The following is a 22,967-nucleotide window of genomic DNA, read 5'->3' on the forward strand; positions in this document are numbered from 1 at the left end:
GGATTAGTTATATAAACCAAAATTAGCAAAGGATTGCACACATTAGCAATGGATGATTAACCCTTAATATCAGAAAAAAACGTATAACAATTGACAATATAAACGTTTTTATCACAGTCAAGCACAGTCTCACAGGTCTGCTGTGAGTGATTACCTCCCTCAAAACTAGTTTTGAAGACCCCTGAGCTCTGTGGAGACGTCCTGGATCATGCAGGGAGAAAAAGACAGACTGTGACTGAATTTCTGATGCGTAGTAAAAGCGCCAAAATAGGCCCCTCCCACTCACACTACAACAGTGAGGGAAGCTCAGTAAACTGCTTTAATTTAAAACAACGACAGCCATGTGGAAAATATAGCCCAAAACAATTTTCACCAAGTACCTCAGATAATTAAACGATTTAACATGCCAGCAAACGTTTAAAATCAAATATATGAAATGTCTTTAAAAAGCCTGCTGCTAGTCGCTCCCACTGCAAGTTAGGCTAAAAGATATATGCATACAGTATTTTCCCAGTGAAGTGCCATTCCCCAGAAATACTTAAGTGTTAACAAATATACATGTCAGCCTGATACCAGTTGCTACTACTGCATTTAAGGCTGTACTTACATTATATCGGTATTAGCAGTATTTTCAAAGTCAATTCCATTCCTTAGAAAATAATATACTGCAACATACCTCTTTGCAGGTGAACCTGCCCGCTGTCCCCTGATCTGAAGTTACCTTACTCCTCAGAATGGCCGAGAACAGCAAACGGATCTTAGTTACGTCCGCTAAGATCATATACAAAAACTCAGGTAGATTCTTCTTCAAATTCTGCCTGAGAAGGAAAACAGAATTTATGTTTACCTGATAAATTACTTTCTCCAACGGTGTGTCCGGTCCACGGCGTCATCCTTACTTGTGGGATATTCTCTTCCCCAACAGGAAATGGCAAAGAGCCCAGCAAAGCTGGTCACATGATCCCTCCTAGGCTCTGCCTACCCCAGTCATTCGACCGACGTACAGGAGGAAATATGCATAGGAGAAACCATATGATACCGTGGTGACTGTAGTTAGAAAAAATAATTCAACAGACCTGATTAAAAAAACCAAGGCGGGCCGTGGACCGGACACACCGTTGGAGAAAGTAATTTATCAGGTAAACATAAATTCTGTTTTCTCCAACATAGGTGTGTCCGGTCCACGGCGTCATCCTTACTTGTGGGAACCAATACCAAAGCTTTAGGACATGGATGAAGGGAGGGAGCAAATCAGGTCACCTAAATGGAAGGCACCACGGCTTGCAAAACCTTTCTCCCAAAAATAGCCTCCGAAGAAGCAAAAGTATCAAATTTGTAAAATTTGGCAAAAGTGTGCAGTGAAGACCAAGTCGCTGCCTTACATATCTGATCAACAGAAGCCTCGTTCTTGAAGGCCCATGTGGAAGCCACAGCCCTAGTGGAATGAGCTGTGATTCTTTCAGGAGGCTGCCGTCCGGCAGTCTCATAAGCCAATCGGATAATGCTTTTAAGCCAAAAAGAAAGAGAGGTAGAAGTTGCTTTTTGACCTCTCCTTTTACCAGAATAAACAACAAACAAAGAAGATGTTTGTCTGAAATCTTTAGTGGCCTCTAAATAGAATTTTAGAGCACGGACTATGTCCAAATTGTGTAACAAACGTTCCTTCTTTGAAACTGGATTCGGACACAAAGAAGGTACAACTATCTCCTGGTTAATATTTTTGTTGGAAACAACTTTCGGAAGAAAACCAGGCTTAGTACGCAAAACCACCTTATCTGCATGGAACACCAGATAGGGCGGAGAACACTGCAGAGCAGATAACTCAGAAACTCTTCTAGCAGAAGAAATTGCAACCAAAAACAAAACTTTCCAAGATAATAACTTAATATCTACGGAATGTAAGGGTTCAAACGGAACCCCTTGAAGAACTGAAAGAACTAGATTAAGACTCCAGGGAGGAGTCAAAGGTCTGTAAACAGGCTTGATTCTAACCAGAGCCTGAACAAACGCTTGAACGTCTGGCACAGCTGCCAGCCTTTTGTGAAGTAAAACAGATAACGCAGAGATCTGTCCCTTCAGAGAACTTGCAGATAATCCTTTCTCCAAACCTTCTTGTAGAAAGGATAGAATCTTAGGAATTTTTATCTTGTTCCATGGGAATCCTTTAGATTCACACCAACAGATATATTTTTTCCATATCTTATGGTAAATTTTTCTAGTTACAGGCTTTCTAGCCTGAATCAGAGTATCTATTACAGAATCTGAAAACCCACGCTTTGATAAAATCAAGCGTTCAATCTCCAAGCAGTCAGTTGGAGGGAAACCAGATTTGGATGTTCGAATGGACCTTGAACAAGAAGGTCCTGTCTCAAAGGTAGCTTCCATGGTGGAACCGATGACATATTCACCAGGTCTGCATACCAAGTCCTGCGTGGCCACGCAGGAGCTATCAAGATCACCGAAGCCCTCTCCTGATTGATCCTGGCTACCAGCCTGGGAATGAGAGGAAACGGTGGGAATACATAAGCTAGGTTGAAGGTCCAAGGTGCTACTAGTGCATCTACTAGAGTCGCCTTGGGATCCCTGGATCTGGACCCGTAACAAGGAACCTTGAAGTTCTGACGAGAGGCCATCAGATCCATGTCTGGAATGCCCCATAATCGAGTTATTTGGGCAAAGATTTCCGGATGGAGTTCCCACTCCCCCGGATGGAATGTCTGACGACTCAGAAAATCCGCTTCCCAATTTTCCACTCCTGGGATGTGGATTGCAGACAAGTGGCAGGAGTGATCCTCCGCCCATTGAATTATCTTGGTCACTTCCTCCATCGCCAGGGAACTCCTTGTTCCCCCCTGATGGTTGATATATGCAACTGTCGTCATGTTGTCTGATTGAAACCTTATGAATTTGGCCTTTGCTAGATGAGGCCAAGCTTTGAGAGCATTGAATATTGCTCTCAGTTCCAGAATGTTTATCGGGAGAAGAGATTCTTCCCGAGACCATAGACCCTGAGCTTTCAGGGGTTCCCAGACCGCGCCCCAGCCCACCAGACTGGCGTCGGTCGTGACAATGACCCACTCTGGTCTGCGGAAGCTCATTCCCTGTGACAGGTTGTCCAGGATCAGCCACCAACGGAGTGAATCTCTGGTCCTTTGATCTACTTGAATCGTCGGAGACAAGTCTGTATAATCCCCATTCCACTGTCTGAGCATGCACAGTTGTAATGGTCTTAGATGAATTCGTGCAAAAGGAACTATGTCCATTGCTGCAACCATCAATCCTATTACTTCCATGCACTGCGCTATGGAAGGACGAAGAACAGAATGAAGTACTTGACAAGAGCTTAGAAGTTTTGATTTTCTGACCTCTGTCAGAAAAATCCTCATTTCTAAGGAGTCTATTATTGTTCCCAAGAAGGGAACTCTTGTTGACAGGGAAAGAGAACTTTTTTCTATGTTCACTTTCCATCCGTGAGATCTGAGAAAGGCTAGGACGATGTCCGTATGAGCCTTTGCTTTTGACAGAGACGACGCTTGAATCATGATGTCGTCCAAGTACGGTACTACTGCAATGCCCCTTGGTCTTAGAACCGCTAGAAGGGACCCTAGTACCTTTGTGAAAATTCCCGGAGCAGTGGCTAATCCGAATGGAAGTGCCACAAACTGGTAATGCTTGTCCAGAAAAGCGAACCTTAGGAACTGATGATGTTCCTTGTGGATAGGAATATGTAGGTACGCATCCTTTAAATCCACCGTGGTCATAAATTGACCTTCCTGGATGGTAGGAAGGATCGTTCGAATGGTTTCCATTTTGAACGATGGAACCCTGAGAAATTTGTTTAGGATCTTGAGATCTAAAATTGGTCTGAATGTTCCCTCTTTTTTGGGAACTATGAACAGGTTGGAGTAAAACCCCATCCCTTGTTCTCCTATTGGAACTGGATGAATTACTCCCATCTTTAACAGGTCTTCTACACAATGTAAGAATGCCTGTCTTTTTATTTGGTTTGAAGATAATTGAGACCTGTGGAACCTTCCCCTTGGGGGTAGTTCCTTGAATTCCAGGAGATAACCCTGAGAAACTATTTCTAGTGCCCAAGGATCCTGAACATCTCTTGCCCAGGCCTGAGCAAAGAGAGAAAGTCTGCCCCCCACCAGATCCGGTCCCGGATCGGGGGCCATCCCTTCATGCTGTTTTGGTAGCAGTGGCAGGCTTCTTGGCCTGCTTACCCTTGTTCCAGCCTTGCATCGGTCTCCAGGCTGGTTTGGGTTGAGAAGTATTACCCTCTTGCTTAGAGGATGTAGAAGTAGAGGCTGGTCCGTTTCTGCGAAAGGGACGAAAATTAGGCTTATTTTTAGCCCTAAAAGACCTATCCTGAGGAAGGGCGTGGCCCTTTCCCCCGGTGATGTCTGAAATAATCTCTTTCAAATCAGGACCAAACAGTGTTTTACCCTTGAAAGGGATGTTAAGCAATTTTGTCTTGGAAGACACATCCGCTGACCAAGACTTTAGCCAAAGCGCTCTGCGCGCCACGATAGCAAACCCTGAATTTTTCGCCGCTAATCTAGCTAATTGCAAAGCGGCATCTAGAATAAAAGAGTTAGCCAATTTAAGTGCTTGAACTCTGTCCATAACCTCCTCATACGAAGATTCTTTATTGAGCGACTTTTCTAGTTCTTCGAACCAGAAACACGCTGCCGTAGTGACAGGAACAATGCATGAAATTGGTTGTAGAAGGTAACCTTGCTGAACAAACATCTTTTTAAGCAAACCCTCTAATTTTTTATCCATCGGATCTTTGAAAGCACAACTATCTTCTATGGGAATAGTAGTGCGTTTGTTTAGAGTAGAGACCGCCCCCTCGACCTTAGGGACTGTCTGCCATAAGTCCTTTCTGGGGTCGACTATAGGAAATAATTTCTTAAATATAGGGGGAGGAACAAAAAGGTATGCCGGGCCTTTCCCATTCCTTATTTACTATGTCCGCCACCCGCTTGGGTATAGGAAAAGCATCGGGGGGCACCGGAACCTCTAGGAACTTGTCCATCTTACATAATTTCTCTGGAATGACCAAATTGTCACAATCATCCAGAGTAGATAATACCTCCTTAAGCAGTGCGCGGAGATGTTCTAATTTAAATTTAAATGTTACAACATCAGGTTCAGCTTGTTGAGAAATTTTTCCTGAATCTGAAATTTCTCCCTCAGACAAAACCTCCCTCCTGGCCCCTTCAGATTGGTGTGAGGGTATGTCAGAAACGTTATCATCAGCGTCCTCTTGCTCTTTAGTGCTTAAAACAGAGCAATCGCGCTTTCTCTGATAAGTAGGCATTTTAGATAAAATATTTGCAATAGAATTATCCATAACAGCCGTTAATTGTTGCATGGTAATAAGTATTGGCGCACTAGATGTACTAGGGGCCTCTTGTGTGGGCAAAACTGGTGTAGACACAGAAGGGGATGATGCAGTACCATGCTTACTCCCCTCATTTGAAGAATCATCTTGGGCAATATTATTATCTGTGGCATCATTGTCCCTACTTTGTTTGGACACTATGTCACAATTATCACATATATTTAAATGGGGAGACACATTGGCTTTCATACATATAGAACATCGCTTATCTGATGGTTCAGACATGTTAAACAGGCTTAAACTTGTCAACAAAGCACAAAAAACGTTTTAAAATAAAACCGTTACTGTCACTTTAAATTTTAAACAGAACACACTTTATTACTGAATATGCGAAAAAGCATGAAGGAATTGTTCAAAATTCACCAAAATTTCACCACAGTGTCTTAAAGCCTTAAAAGTATTGCACACCAAATTTGAAAGCTTTAACCCTTAAAATAACGGAACCGGAGCCGTTTTTACATTTAACCCCTATACAGTCCCAGGTATCTGCTTTGCTGAGACCCAACCAAGCCCAGAGGGGAATACGATACCAAATGATGCCTTCTATAAGCTTTTTCAGTGGTTCTTAGCTCCTCACACATGCATCTGCATGCCTTGCTTTCCAAAAACAACTGCGCATTAGTGGCGCGAAAATGAGGCTCTGCCTATGACTAGAGAAGGCCCCCATCTGAAAAAGGTGTCCATACAGTGCCTGCCGTTTTTTAACAACAATCCCCAAGATTATAATAACTATAAAGAGTTATAATCTGCCAAATATGCTTAGCAAAGTAATCGTTTTAGCCCAGAAAAATGTCTACCAGTTTTTTAAGCCCTTATAAAGCCCTTTATTCTTTTACTTAATCTAAGAAAATGGCTTACCGGTCCCCATAGGGAAAATGACAGCCTTCCAGCATTACAAAGTCTTGTTAGAAATGTGGCCAGTCATACCTCAGGCAGAAAAGTCTGCCAACTGCTTCCCCCAACTGAAGTTACTTCATCTCAACAGTCCTGTGTGGAAACAGCAATCGATTTTAGTAACGTTTGCTAAAATCATCTTCCTCTTACAAACAGAAATCTTCATCTCTTTTCTGTTTCAGAGTAAATAGTACATACCAGCACTATTTTAAAATAACAAACACTTGATTGAAGAATAAAAACTACATTTAAACACCAAAAAACTCTTAACCATCTCCGTGGAGATGTTGCCGGTGCAACGGCAAAGAGAATGACTGGGGTAGGCGGAGCCTAGGAGGGATCATGTGACCAGCTTTGCTGGGCTCTTTGCCATTTCCTGTTGGGGAAGAGAATATCCCACAAGTAAGGATGACGCCGTGGACCGGACACACCTATGTTGGAGAAACAACACACTCCGGTGTCGTTTAAAATAAACTTTTGATTGAAGATATAAAAAACTAAGTTTAATCACCACAGTCCTCTCACACATCCTATCTATTAGTTGGGTGCAAGAGAATGACTGGGTGTGACGTAGAGGGGAGGAGCTATATAGCAGCTCTGCTTGGGTGATCCTCTTGCACTTCCTGTTGGGGAGGAGTTAATATCCCATAAGTAATGATGACCCGTGGACTGACTACACTTAACAGGAGAAATACATTTCTTGAGCCACCGGATTGGGGTTAACTCCTTGCTATGGCTATGATTACGGCTTAAAGCCGAAACGTGTAAGCCGGATAGTGCTGCGCCTGTATGTTTTGAACCTTGCTGTATGCATCTCCGTTTTAAAGCTTCTACAATAAAAGTTAATTTTTACAAGACCAGATTCCCTTTTCTTCATTGTTAACTCCTTACTACCCATAAAGGAGATTAACCACTGTCTCTAAGTACATAATAAACGTGCCTGCCCCTGCCATAATCTATCCTGAACTCAGGATTTAAGTCCCACAATAAATGCAGAGTTGGAGTCAAATTAACCCTCACAGTGCCAGCCTCCTATCCCCAGAAGACAAAAGGCACTTACATGTGTCTAGCCGTCCGGCAGGACAGCTCACCCGGCGTGAAAAGAAGCCGCTCCTTACAGAGACCTGTGTAAAAAAGAAATAACAGAGTAAACCTACTCTGGCTGTCTGTACTAGGGCAGCAACATGTTAGGAAAACGCAGCAAGGCCCACCTTACAAGTTCCTAACTGCTTTAAAGCCACCACTACTCTACTGAAGAGATTGACGTGGAGTACAGCTATACCCAAAAACTTGCTTGTAGCAAAAGAAATCCATTTTTCTTCAGACACCAAAACTTCACCACCTCCCTTTAACAGAGTCAAAGGGAATGACTGGGGATTGTGGATAGGGGACGGACGCTTAACAGCTTTGCTGTTGTGCTCTTTGCCTCCTCTTGCTGGCCAGGAGTGATATCCCAACAGTAATTGATGACGTTGTGGACTCACTATATCTTAGGAAAGAAAATAAACCAACACACACTGAGAGCTCGCAAAATAATACAAATTACAGAGTTACAAATCAATCCCTATACACTGTATTTATTTGTATAATATTATTATTGGTGGGGGCACTTTTATGTTTTGCCTGCACAGGAAAAATTCCTGCAGATGTCCATGTTCAGTGAGCATATTGTGTGTGAATGCAATATAAAAGTGTTCGTGATTCTGTACCAGGATATATATATATATATAATAATCATTTGACATTTAAGTGATATTGCACATGTGTGTACTCACTCATGTTGTATACAAGTGTGTGTATATAATATATATATATGTGTAAATACACACACACATGCGCGCACACATACACACATATACAGTATGTATATATATATATATACACACACACATATATATATATATATATATATATATGTGTGTGTGTGTGTGTGTGTGTGTGTGTGTGTGTGTGTGTGTGTGTGTGTGTGTGTGTATATATATATATATATATATATATATATATATACATACACACACACACACTATAACGTACAAGCAACAATAAATATAAGTTGTTTTGATAATATATCTAATTTTTTATGAGGGTCAGATAACAAGAGGTTTCTTTCCTAACTTCCACTTCTTAATTTGAGTTAACATACCATACATACATTTGACTGTTACTCAAGCACGTGCACAATAAGTACAAACAAGTAACAGAATATGCTACACTATCAGCACAGAGGGGACATGTAAAAAGTCCCTTTCTTGGATATGGGGATAAACAAAATTTATGCTTACCTGATAAATGTATTTATTTCTTGACACGGTGAGTCCATGGGATCATCAATTACTGTTGAGAACATCACTCTTGGCCAGCAGAAGGCAAGGAGCACCACAGCAAAGCTGTTAAGTATCACTTCCCTTCCCACAAACCCCAGTAATTCAAACGAAGGAAAAGGAGAGAAAGAAAATAACACAAGGTGCAGAGGTGCCTGAGGTTTACATAAAAAAACCTATCTGAGAAAACAGGGAGGGCCGTTTAACCCCTTAATGACCGAGGACGTGCAGGGTACGTCCTCAAAAAAAAGGCAGTTAACGCCTGAGGACGTACCCTGCACGTCCTCGGTGTGGAAAGCAGCTGGAAGCGATCCTGCTCGCTTCCAGCTGCTTTCCGGTTATTGCAGTGATGCCTCGATATGGAGGCATCCTGCAATAACCTCACATGGCCATCCGATGCAGAGAGAGCCACTCTGTGGCCCTCTCTGCACCGGACATCGATGGCCGGTATCGTTGGTGGGTGGGAGCCGAATTGGGAGGCGGGTGGGCGGCCATCGGTGTTGCGAGTGACGTCACAGGGGGCGGGATCGGGGGCGGGACCGTCGGGGGGCGCGCACGGGCGGGCGCGTGCACGGAGGGTGGCGGGCGGGCGCGTGCACGGGGCGGGAGCGGGTGGGAACCGCTACAATACGGAAAATCTTTTCATAAAATCTGCCTAATCTTGTTTGTGCAAAAGCACAAAAAGCGATCGTGGAGGGGTGGGGGGGTTGGTTTGTGTGTGGGGAAGCTAAACTTTCAACAAATTAAAAAAACAAACAATTTTTTCTTCTAAACTGGGTACTGGCAGACAGCTGCCAGTACCCAAGATGGCGCCCATTAAGTTAGAGTGGGAGGGGATAGAGCTGTTTGGGGGGGGGGGATCAGTGAGGTTGGGGGCTAAGGGGGGATAGTACACAGCAGCATATGTAAATATGCTTAAAAAATCATTAAAAAAAAATATATATAGCTTTTATTTTAGTACTGGCAGACTTTCTGCCAGTACTTAAGATGGCGGGGACAATTGTGGGGTGGGGGAGGGAAGAGAGCTGTTTGGGAGGGATCAGGGGGTCTGATGTTTCAGGTGGGAGGCTGAGCTCTACACTAAATCTAATATTAACCCTGCAAGCTCCCTACAAGCTACCTAATTAACCCCTTCACTGCTAGCCATAATACACGTGTGATGCGCAGCGGCATTTAGCGGCCTTCTAAATACCAAAAAGCAACGCCAAAGCCATATATGTCTGCTATTTCTGAACAAAGGGGATCCCAGAGAAGCATTTACAACCATTTGTGCCATAACTGCACAAGCTGTTTGTAAATGATTTCAGTGAGAAACCTAAAATTGTGAAAAATTTTACGTTTTTTTTTAATTTGATCGCATTTGGCGGTGAAATGGTGGCATGAAATATACCAAAATGGGCCTAGATCAATACTTGGGGTTGTCTACTACACTACACTAAAGCTAAAATTAACCCTACAAGCTCCCTACATGCTGCCTAATTAACCCCTTCACTGCTGGGCATAATACACGTGTGGTGCGCAGTGGCATTTAGTGGCATTCTAATTACCAAAAAGCAACGCCAAAGCCATATAAGTCTGCTATTTCTGAACAAAGGGGATCACAGAGAAGAATTTACAACCATTTGTGCCATAATTGCACAAACTATTTGTAAATAATTTCAGTGAGAAACCTAAAGTTTGTGAAAAAAATTGTGAAAAAGTGAACGATTTTTTTTATTTGATCGCATTTGGCGGTGAAATGGTGGCATGAAATATACCAAAATTGGCCTAGATCAATACTACTAAAAACAAATATATACATGTCAATGGATATTCAGGGATTCCTGAAAGATATTAGTGTTCTAATGTAACAAGCGCTAATTTTGAAAAAAAAAGTGGTTTGCAAATAGCAAAGTGCTACTTGTATTTATGGCCCTATAACTTACAAAAAAAGCAAAGAAGATGTAAACATTGGGTATTTCTAAACTCAGGACAAAATTTAGAAACTATTTAGCATAGGTGTTTTTTGGTGGTTGTAGATGTGTAACAGATTTTGGGGGTCAAAGTTAGAAAAAGTGTTTTTTTTTTTTCAATTTTTCCTCATATTTTATAATTTTTTTATAGTAAATTATAAGATATGATGAAAATAATGGTATCTTTTGAAAGTCCATTTAATGGCGAGAAAAACGGTATATAATATGTGTGGGTACAGTAAATGAGTAAGAGGAAAATTACAGCTAAACACAAACACCGCAAAAATGTAAAAATAGCCTTGGTCCCAAACGGACAGAAAATGGAAAAGTGCTGCGGTCATTAAGGGGTTAAAGAAAGAAAGAAATTTATCAGGTAAGCATACATTTTGTTTTCTCTCTAATGACACAGTGAGTCCATGGGATCATCAATTACTGTTGGGAATCAATACCCAAGCTAGAGGACACAAATGATAAGGGAGGGACAAGACAGGTAACCTAAACAGAAGGAACCACTGCTTGTAGAACCTTTCTCCCAAAAGAAACCACAGCCGAGGCAAAAGTAACAAATATATAGAACTCAGAAAACAAAAAGTGCAAAGCAGAGCAAATCGTAGCTTTGCAATACTGGTCCACAGAGGCCTCCCTCTTGACAGCCCAAAAAGAAGGAACAACCATAGTGGAATGAGCTGTAATTCTCTCAGAAGACAGCTGTCCAGCAGACTCATACGTCAAACTAGTAGCACTTCTCAACCAGAGAGAAAGACAAAAGCTTTCTGTGCCTACGTTTCTCAGAAAGCAAACAAAGTTGGAGACTGACGAAGATCCTTAGTCACCAGCAAAATAGAATTTAAGAGCCCGCACAAGATCTAAATTATGCAACAAAAACATAATTTATGCTTACCTGATAAATTCCTTTCTTCTGTTGTGTGATCAGTCCACGGGTCATCATTACTTCTGGGATATATCTCCTCCCCAACAGGAAATGCAAGAGGATTCACCCAGCAGAGCTGCATATAGCTCCTCCCCTCTACGTCAGTCCCAGTCATTCGACCAAGAAACAACGAGAAAGGAGTAACCAAGGGTGAAGTGGTGACTGGAGTATAATTTAAAAGATATTTACCTGCCTTAAAACAGGGCGGGCCGTGGACTGATCACACAACAGAAGAAAGGAATTTATCAGGTAAGCATAAATTATGTTTTCTTCTGTTATGTGTGATCAGTCCACGGGTCATCATTACTTCTGGGATACCAATACCAAAGCAAAAGTACACGGATGACGGGAGGGATAGGCAGGCTCATTATACAGAAGGAACCACTGCCTGAAGAACCTTTCTCCCAAAAATAGCCTCCGAAGAAGCAAAAGTGTCAAATTTGTAAAATTTGGAAAAAATATGAAGCGAAGACCAAGTTGCAGCCTTGCAAATCTGTTCAACAGAGGCCTCATTCTTAAAGGCCCAAGTGGAAGCCACAGCTCTAGTGGAGTGAGCTGTAATTCTTTCAGGAGGCTGCTGTCCAGCAGTCTCATAGGCTAAACGTATTATGCTACGAAGCCAAAAAGAGAGAGAGGTAGCAGAAGCTTTTTGACCTCTCCTCTGTCCAGAGTAAACGACAAACAAGGAAGAAGTTTGGCGAAAATCTTTAGTTGCCTGCAAGTAGAACTTGAGGGCACGAACTACATCCAGATTGTGTAAAAGACGTTCCTTCTTTGAAGAAGGATTTGGACACAAGGATGGGACAACAATCTCTTGATTGATGTTCCTGTTAGTGACTACCTTAGGTAAGAACCCAGGTTTAGTACGCAGAACTACCTTGTCTGAGTGAAAAATCAGATAAGGGGAATCACAATGTAAGGCTGATAACTCAGAGACTCTTCGAGCCGAGGAAATAGCCATTAAAAACAGAACTTTCCAAGATAACATTTTTATATCAATGGAATGAAGGGGTTCAAACGGAACACCCTGTAAAACGTTAAGAACTAAGTTTAAACTCCATGGTGGAGCAACAGCTTTAAACACAGGCTTGATCCTAGCTAAAGCCTGACAAAAGGACTGGACGTCTGGATTTTCTGACAGACGTCTGTGTAACAAGATGGACAGAGCTGAAATCTGTCCCTTTAATGAACTAGCTGATAAACCCTTTTCTAAACCTTCTTGTAGAAAAGACAATATCCTAGCGATCCTAACCTTACTCCAGGAGTAACCTTTGGATTCGCACCAGTATAGGTATTTCCGCCATATTTTATGGTAAATCCTTCTGGTAACAGGCTTCCTAGCCTGAATCAGGGTATCAATAACCGACTCAGAAAAACCACGTTTTGATAAAATCAAGCGTTCAATTTCCAAGCAGTCAGCTTCAGAGAAGTTAGATTTTGATGTTTGAATGGACCCTGTATCAGAAGGTCCTGTCTCAGAGGTAGAGACCAAGGCGGACAGGATGACATGTCCACTAGATCTGCATACCAAGTCCTGCGTGGCCAAGCAGGTGCTATTAGAATTACTGATGCTCTCTCCTGTTTGATTTTGGCAATCAATCGAGGAAGCAGCGGGAAGGGTGGAAACACATAAGCCATCCTGAAGTTCCAAGGTGCTGTCAAAGCATCTATCAGAACTGCTCCCGGATCCCTGGATCTGGACCCGTAGCGAGGAAGTTTGGCGTTCTGGCGAGACGCCATGAGATCTATCTCTGGTTTGCCCCAACGTCGAAGTATTTGGGCAAAGACCTCCGGATGAAGTTCCCACTCCCCCGGATGAAGAGTCTGGCGACTCAAGAAATCCGCCTCCCAGTTCTCCACTCCCGGGATGTGGATTGCTGACAGGTGGCAAGAGTGAGACTCTGCCCAGCGAATTATCTTTGATACTTCCATCATTGCTAGGGAGCTTCTTGTCCCTCCCTGATGGTTGATGTAAGCTACAGTCGTGATGTTGTCCGACTGAAACCTGATGAACCCCCGAGTTATTAACTGGGGCCAAGCCAGAAGGGCATTGAGAACTGCTCTCAATTCCAGAATGTTTATTGGAAGGAGACTCTCCTCCTGATTCCATAGTCCCTGAGCCTTCAGAGAATTCCAGACAGCGCCCCAACCTAGTAGGCTGGCGTCTGTTGTTACAATTGTCCAGTCTGGCCTGCTGAATGGCATTCCCCTGGACAGGTGTGGCCGATGAAGCCACCATAGAAGAGAATTTCTGGTCTCTTGATTCAGATTCAGAGTAGGGGACAAATCTGAGTAATCCCCATTCCACTGACTTAGCATGCATAGTTGCAGCGGTCTGAGGTGTAGGCGTGCAAAAGGTACTATGTCCATTGCCGCTACCATTAAGCCGATCACCTCCATGCATTGAGCTACTGACGGGCGTTGAATGGAATGAAGGACGCGGCATGCATTTTGAAGTTTTGTTAACCTGTCTTCTGTCAGGTAAATCTTCATTTCTACAGAATCTATAAGAGTCCCCAAGAATGGAACTCTTGTGAGAGGAAAGAGAGAACTCTTCTTTTCGTTCACTTTCCATCCATGCGACCTTAGAAATGCCAGAACTAACTCTGTATGAGACTTGGCAGTTTGAAAGCTTGAAGCTTGTATTAGAATGTCGTCTAGGTACGGAGCTACCGAAATCCCTCGCGGTCTTAGTACCGCTAGAAGGGCACCCAGAACCTTTGTGAAGATTCTTGGAGCCGTAGCCAATCCGAATGGAAGAGCTACAAACTGGTAGTGCCTGTCTAAGAAGGCAAACCTTAGATACCGGTGATGATCTTTGTGGATCGGTATGTGAAGGTAAGCATCCTTTAAATCCACTGTGGTCATGAACTGACCCTCTTGGATCATGGGTAAAATAGTCCGAATAGTTTCCATTTTGAACGATGGAACTCTTAGGAATTTGTTTAGAGTCTTTAAATCTAAGATTGGCCTGAAAGTTCCCTCTTTTTTGGGAACCACAAACAGGTTTGAGTAGAACCCTTGTCCTTGTTCCGACCACGGAACCGGATGGATCACTCCCATTGTTAACAGATCTTGTACGCAGCGTAGAAACGCTTCTTTCTTTATCTGGTTTGTTGACAACCTTGACAGATGAAATCTCCCTCTTGGTGGAGATAATTTGAAGTCTAGAAGGTATCCCTGAGATATGATCTCTAGTGCCCAGGGATCCTGAACATCTCTTGCCCAGGCCTGGGCGAAGAGAGAGAGTCTGCCCCCTACTAGATCCGGTCCCGGATCGGGGGCTCTCGGTTCATGCTGTCTTTGGGGCAGCAGCAGGTTTCCTGGCCTGCTTGCTTTTGTTCCAGGACTGGTTAGGCTTCCAGCCTTGCCTGTAACGAGCAACAGCTCCTTCCTGTTTTGGTGCAGTGGAGGTTGATGCTGCTCCTGTTTTGAAATTCCGAAAGGGACGAAAATTAGACTGTCTAGCCTTAGCTTTGGCCTTGTCTTGAGGTAGGGCGTGGCCCTTACCTCCCGTAATGTCAGCGATAATTTCTTTCAAACCGGGCCCGAATAAGGACTGCCCCTTGAAAGGTATATTAAGTAATTTGGACTTAGAAGTAACATCAGCTGACCAGGATTTTAGCCACAGTGCCCTGCGTGCCTGTATGGCGAATCCTGAGTTCTTAGCCGTAAGTTTGGTTAAATGTACTACGGCCTCCGAAATGAAAGAATTAGCTAGTTTAAGGACTCTAAGCCTGTCCGTAATGTCGTCTAGCGTAGAGGAACTAAGGTTCTCTTCCAGCGACTCAATCCAAAATGCTGCCGCAGCCGTAATCGGCGCGATACATGCAAGGGGTTGTAATATAAAACCTTGTTGAACAAACATTTTCTTAAGGTAACCCTCTAATTTTTTATCCATTGGATCTGAGAAAGCACAGCTATCCTCCACCGGGATAGTGGTACGCTTAGCTAAAGTAGAAACTGCTCCCTCCACCTTGGGGACCGTTTGCCATAAGTCCCGAGTGGTGGCGTCTATTGGAAACATCTTTCTAAATATTGGAGGGGGTGAGAACGGCACACCGGGTCTATCCCACTCCTTAGTAACAATTTCAGTTAGTCTCTTAGGTATAGGAAAAACGTCAGTACTCGCCGGTACCGCAAAGTATTTATCCAACCTACACAGTTTCTCTGGTATTGCAACAGTGTTACAATCGTTGAGAGCTGCTAAGACCTCCCCTAGTAGTACACGGAGGTTCTCCAATTTAAATTTAAAATTTGAAATATCTGAGTCCAATCTGTTTGGATCAGAACCGTCACCCACAGAATGAAGCTCTCCGTCCTCATGCTCTGCGAGCTGTGACGCAGTATCAGACATGGCCCTAGCATTGTCAGCGCACTCTGTTCTCACCCCAGAGTGATCACGCTTGCCTCTTAGTTCAGGTAATTTAGACAAAACTTCAGTCATAACAGTAGCCATATCTTGTAATGTTATCTGTAATGGCCGCCCAGATGTACTAGGCGCCAAAATATCACGCACCTCCCGGGCGGGAGATGCAGGTACTGTCGCGTGAGGCGAGTTAGTCGGCATAACTCTCCCCTCGCTGTTTGGTGAAATTTGTTCACATTGTACAGATTGACTTTTATTTAAAGTAGCATCAATACAGTTAGTACATAAATTTCTATTGGGCTCCACCTTGGCATTGGAACAAATGACACAGATATCTTCCTCTGAGTCAGACATGTTTAACACACTAGCAAAAAACTTACAACTTGGTTATAATCTTTTTTAGCAAAAAACGTACTGTGCCTCAAAGAGGTACTAACGATTAAATGACAGTTGAAATAATGAACTGAAAAACAGTTATTGCATCAAATTTTAAAACAACACAACTTTTAGCAAAGGTTTGTTCCCATTAGTAAAAAACAACACTAATTAAATTTGTACATAAGAAAACAAAACAACGTTTTTTATACACAGTCACTATAAGAATTCTCACAGCTCTGCTGAGAGAATTTACCTCCCTTCAAAGAAGTTTGAAGACCCCTGAGATCTGTCAGAAATGAACCGGATCATGCAGGACATATAAAAGTAGCTGACTGGAATTTTTTGATGCGTAGCAAAGAGCGCCAAAAACGGCCCCTCCCTCTCCCACACAGCAGTGAAGAGAAACGAAACTGTCACAATTAAAGCAAAAAACTGCCAAGTGGAAAATAATGCCCAAACATTTATTCACACAGTACCTCAGCAATGTAAACGATTCTACATTCCAGCAAAAACGTTTAACATGAGAATAGTTATTAAAAGGATTAGTGACCTTAACACAGTAGTTCCGGTGAAATACCATCCCCAGAATACTGAAGTGTATACATACATGTCATTTTAACGGTATGGCAGGCTTTTCTCATCAATTCCATTCAGAAAATAAAAACTGCCACATACCTCAATGCAGATTCATCTGCCCGCTGTCCCCTGATCTGAAGCCTTTACCTCCCTCAGATGGTCGAGAACAGCAATATGATCTTAACGACTCCGGTTAAAATCATAGTAAAAAATCTCTGTCAGATTCTTCCTCAAACTCTGCCAGAGAAGTAATAACACGCTCCGGTGCTATTTTAAAATAACAAACTTTTGATTGAAGTCATAAAAACTAAGTATAATCACCATAGTCCTCTCACACATCCTATCTAGTCGTTGGGTGCAAGAGAATGACTGGGACTGACGTAGAGGGGAGGAGCTATATGCAGCTCTGCTGGGTGAATCCTCTTGCATTTCCTGTTGGGGAGGAGATATATCCCAGAAGTAATGATGACCCGTGGACTGATCACACATAACAGAAGAAAGTTCTTTATGAAAAGGAGGACAGGAAGAAGGAACAACAATTTCCTGATTAATATTTCTGTCCGAAACAAACTTAGAAAAACAAAAACAAACATGGAACGAGGAACTGCCTTATCTGCATGAAATATGAGAGAAGCAGAGTCATACTACAGAATTCAGAAAACCTCAGAGTAGAAGAAATAGCCGTAAGAACAACATCCAGATAACAACTTAATATCTATGGAATGCATAGGCTTAACCAGAGCCTGATGCAAAACTATAAGAAAAAGTTAAGAGGAGCAACAGATATAAACACAGGCCTGGTACTAACTAAAGGCCTGACGAAAAGATTGCACATCTGGCACATCCGCCAGATGCAAGTGACGTAAAATGGATAGGGCAGAGATCTGACCTTTCAGTACAGACAGACAAATTCTTCTCCAGAACCTCCTGGAAAAAAGACAAAATTCTTGGAATCCTAACTCTACTCCAAGAGTATCCCTTGGATTCACATCATAATTATATATTTACACCATAACTTTTGGTAAATCATTCAAGAGACAGACTTACGAGCCTGAAACATGGTCTCAAAACCCGGCTCAGAAACCACGCATGAGAAAAATGAGCGCTCAAAACTCCAAGCAGTCAGCTTCAGAGAAAAAGAGATTTAGATGAAGAAAAGGACCCTGAAGCAACAGGTCCTTCCTCAGAAGAAATCTTTACAGTGGTAGAGACGACATTTCCACGAGGTCTGCATAACAAATCCTGTGAGGCCACCTAGGGTCTCCTATTTCTGGTAAAATATCCAGGGTACGTTATAGAAAATTTCTTATAGAAAAGAACAATCTAGAAGAAAAAGTTCACAAAAAACTTTCAAAGGTTGACAACGACAGAGACATTTATGTTGTCCAAGTAGCCCAAACCTCCTTTAACAGTACACAGGTGAGCAAGCATACATCTGAAAGAGACCAATTCAGCATCAGATGAAGAAATTATACTGTCCAAATCTGAGACTTTACCCATAGAAGCTACCGGTGAATTCACCTCACCAGACTTAGAAGATAGAGTAATCTGTGTAGCAGAATAGGAAGCAGAAACCTTACTATCTGAATTTCCAAATGTCCTCCTGCGTTTTCCCTGTAGGATAGGAAAAAAAAAGATAAAACCACAGATACCGCAGAGGATACCAGGGTTGTAAAATCTGTACACAAATACACTCTTCCAAGAGTTGGAGAGGAACCACAGGGTACTGCATGTGACACCATAAAGGCTTGGGATGTTAAGGAGAAGCTGTGGCATTGCCTACACAGTATCAACCTAAGAGACATAGGGTACAGTGGGCAATAACTCTCTACCTGAAAAAGTTAGCTAGGTAAACAGTACAAAATAGCACTTATCTCTACCTGAGAAAGTTAGATAGAAATAAGCACAAAAAGGCATATAGCCCACAGCTTGTGCCTTTCTAAAGTCATAGCCCAGAAAGTTCTTAATGCAGAATTTATATTCTTTTAAAACATTTGAAAAATCTTGGATCTCTGATAGGATTAACCTCAGATTGGATGAAAAACTTTATTCAAACAGAATCTCTGATAGGGCTTTCCTTAACACTAAGTAGGGGAGTGAAAAACTTTATACATTATAATGCATTAGTATAATACATTATAATACAATATAATACATTATACAATACTTCAGTCTTACTGAAGAAATGACAGATCTTTTTTTAAGTTGCCAAGGCAGGTCTCCTGAGTAGATAACCATTATAGAAGAGACGCCACTCCACCAGCTGACTCCTGAGAAATCAAGGCTAAGGCGGAGAATCGGGGCTGTGACCCGCCAACAAGTAATGCGCCGTTTATTCGGTGCGTGCCTCGAAATTATGATTATTAGAGAAAAGGCCGGAGAAAAGGTCACGTGTCCTGTTAAGGCAAACCGAGCCAAGAGAGAAAGCGCACGCTTCCCTGTGTCCCGCCATGAAAATGAAATGGCGTATCTAGCACAGTTACTAGAGGCTAGAATAAGGCACAATTTACAAGCGCTTATGACCCCTTCCAGTCCCAAAGAGACAGTTGCATAGTATTTTTCCTTTAAACTAATGCTTTTGAAATAAGGGGGCTTCCTGTAATAGGTTCCTTAGCATGAAAAGCACTATGAACAACTCAGCATCTAAAGTCTTTTAAACACTTGAACACTGACAGGTTGTGCCGGGGGGGGGGGGGGGGTGCGGAGTCCGCTGCGGGACTCAGGGGCAGCCCGATTGTGATGCTGATAATTTTTTTTTTTTGTTTAAATAATTTTTATTGAGGTCAAAGAAGATAATGGAACATCTTGTGTAAATACAGACATTAAAAGAACATATCAATCACAAGATAAACAATTCTGTTACATCACAGATATAGTAATGGAAATAAACCCCATATTTTCTAATTTATCATGTGATGCTGATAAATTTATTTCTCCACAAGAGCATAACGTCCAAAAACAGATATGATTATTAACACGTTTATGCTAAGCTACAGTCTATAAAAATAAAATAGGATATACTCTTAAGATTCCATCAAAAGGAAAAATCCTAGTCTCAGAAGTCACAAGATCAGTGCCTGCTCCCTGCCATAAAACATCCTTTATAAAGGATTACTGTCCCAATAAAGTGCATTTTTAGAGCTATTAACCTCTTCAGTGCCAGCCTCCTCCCTAGAGACAAAAAGGCACTTACCTGCATATCCAGCTGTCTGGCAGGAGGACAGTACACCCGGCATGAGAGGATGCCACTCCTCACAGAGACCTGTGGAAAAAAGAATGACAGAGTAAATCTACTCTGGTATTCTGACATAGGGCAGCAATCTGTTTGAAAACACAGTGAGGGCCCCCTCACAAGTTCCCAACTGCTTAAAAGCTACCACAGGCCTCCTGAAGAGACTAAATGTGGAGTACAGCTATACCCAATTGTGATGGAAGATCAGAGCAATCCTGCCCTGGCTTCAAAACAAAATAAATCTTGATAGAAGAATCTTAATCAGGACACCTAATTACTTCACCTCCTCCTTGCACTAGAGGCAAAGAGAATGACTGGGGTTTGTGGGAAGGGAAGTGATACTTAACAGCTTTGCTGTGGTGCTCTTTGCCTCCTCCTGCTGGCCAGGAGTGATATTCCCAACAGTAATTTATGATTCTGTGGACTCACCGTGTCATTAGAAAGAAAAAGGCAAAAGCCTCTTGTATATTATAGAGATTAATGAATAACATGCTGAGAAAATCATCACTAGAACCTCCCATTAATTTACAGTGAAATATACACATCTGAATATTTCATTTGTTAGTAAAATAAAGCTTAGAAAAAAATATTTTGTCTGCAAACAAAACTAGTACTTACCTGAGAATCAACTGATACAAGAGAGAGAAAATCCAGACCTAGAGATAATTACTTAGGATTAGAATTTCAGTGTTATATACTAGAGCTAAGGATTAATTTAATATTCTCATTAAATGCTGACATTTATTTATACAAAAAGGTACAATTCCCTAATATGTTTCAGTGACAAACACATTATGTTAAAGTAGCAAACACATAATTGTACCTGGTAATTCAGCTGACATATTAGCAATGGGTGTGTGGTGAAAAGGATCAGCGTAGTCCACCATTGACTGATGTATTGAATCCGTCTCCAAACCCGACAGCTTTGCTACTCTTATGGTAGAAGGCTGATATGTCAGCACCCTTTAACAAAGAGATAATTAACTTTGTTAAATCTACATGAAATTACATTGCTTTTTTTTTTTTTTTTTTTTAAACAGCATATATAGATTTATTTTCTGCATATTACAGAACTAATGGTACACATGTATATATTAAACATAGAACAATAAATATGCTGTAGCACCATATCCTTAGGAAAATAACAAAAAAAAAAAGCAAAAAACATTATACCACCAATAAAAGGGCATAGGATACAGAGTGTTGTCCTCTAATCCACAGCACAACCACTGTTCTCTTGGTTTGTTCCATAAGGGGCCATAATTAGGTGGGACCTCATTATATTCTTTCAAATAATTGTCCCCTTGTTTGTCAAATACATCATTGGTAGCTATTATCTCTAAAGAAGTCCTTATCATTCTCCTAACTATAGAGATATATCATTCCCTTTATCTATTCTTAGAGTGGAGTGCAACCATTCAAATGGATTTCATGCCCCTACAATAGTTATGTGGTCATCATATTAACACAATGACATAGCTATGCTCTCCATTATAATTGGACAAAAAAATACAGCAAGAAGCAATCCAAAAGAAATATGGAAAACCAGAAGAACTGAAGGAAGGCAAACAATGTCAAGGAATGGGTCTTCTTTAAATGTGTTGCTGTGCAAAAAGAAAAACACCTTGAAGCTTTTGTTAGAGCACAAGACTGAACAAATTCCATTAAATATCTATTTCCAGATGACATTGATCTTCAGGATTTTTGTCTAGCAAGTAGATACTTTTCTAAATTTGAAAATTATAAAACTGAACTTCCATAAACAAAAATACCCAACTCCCATGTCATACAAGTCACTTAACTAATGAATGCTCATACCCACTTAAACATTAAACACCAACCTCAACAATATAAATGAATCACTTATTAGTTGTCTTATAAGCAACATATAGCACATCTCAGTTTCTGCATTCCTTGGTTATAACTGTAGTCAGTCTAAAGTGACAGTACAACAGCTTCTACGTCACCAAATGTCTATTTGTATAAGATTATTTCATCTACTGTATGTTGCACATACTTAATTAGCAAGAAAAAGGCAATGAGGCAACTAAGAACCCGGAACTAAAGATAAAGAGCCTGATAATCAAAAACTTATTGACATGCAAGGAAATCATGTAAAATCTTTGAGGGCTTTTTTGAACATTCTTTTTTAATGCATGTGCCTCTCCTTCACTTTCAGAACCTACATAGCTAGATAAACTCTCATGCAAAAATGTGACTTTCCTAAATGATTAGAGGGATCTCTCAGTACCAACAAGTCTTCATAGATAATCTTCAGATGATTGGGCCCAAAGTCTAATGTATCTCATCCTGGCTGCAGATATATACAAGGTTCAGGACTGTGCATGTGTTGTGCCCACTATATCTATAACATTGTTACAAACACAGCTGCCATGTAGTGCTCAAGACACATGCACACTCCCAAGCCTACGTAGGTATGCCTTCACAGAGAGGAGATATGTTTCAACACAGCATACGAAGAGAAAGAGGGGCATTTGATAATGAAGGTAAAAATTTATATTTTTTAATTGCATGTTCTGAATCAGAGATGGCCAGCTTCATGCAACCCATGGCACTAGTTTTTTCAGCAGAACAAACAGTTCTCTTAAACCTTTTTCTAAATCTAATATATCATTTTATATTATTTGTTTATTTAAAGTGACATGAACCCCAATTTACTTCATTCTCTTGGTGTCTTTGTTCAAAAAGCACTTTTGGGAGCTAGCTGAAAACACCAGGTGAGCCAATGACAAAAGTCAAGTGTGTGTGTGTGTGTGTATATATCTATCTATCTATCTATCTATATATATATATATATATATATATATATATATATAGCCACCATTCAGCAGCTAGCACACAAAAATGCATTGCTGCTCCTGATAGGTATTTTTTTTC

The 22,967-nt window shown here is 41.5% G+C and overlaps 1 protein-coding gene across 4 annotated transcripts in view; it reads right to left on the reverse strand.

The window, feature by feature from the left end:
- The window catches only part of PIAS2 (protein inhibitor of activated STAT 2), a 167,955-nt gene that overhangs the window by 13,355 nt on the left and 131,633 nt on the right, over window positions 1-22,967 (reverse strand). For 3 of the 4 annotated variants that reach the window (XM_053701083.1, XM_053701082.1, XM_053701084.1), the window contains exons 12-13: window positions 20,893-21,032; window positions 20,688-20,725 (exon numbers count right to left, since the gene is read on the reverse strand). In XM_053701083.1, the coding sequence (XP_053557058.1) occupies window positions 20,688-20,725; window positions 20,893-21,032 (178 nt within the window). The remainder of the gene's footprint in view (window positions 1-20,687; window positions 20,726-20,892; window positions 21,033-22,967) is intronic. The other variant, XM_053701081.1, reaches the window with a different exon arrangement.

Source organism: Bombina bombina, chromosome 2, assembly GCF_027579735.1.
Source record: "Bombina bombina isolate aBomBom1 chromosome 2, aBomBom1.pri, whole genome shotgun sequence".
Lineage (NCBI taxonomy): Eukaryota > Metazoa > Chordata > Amphibia > Anura > Bombinatoridae > Bombina > Bombina bombina.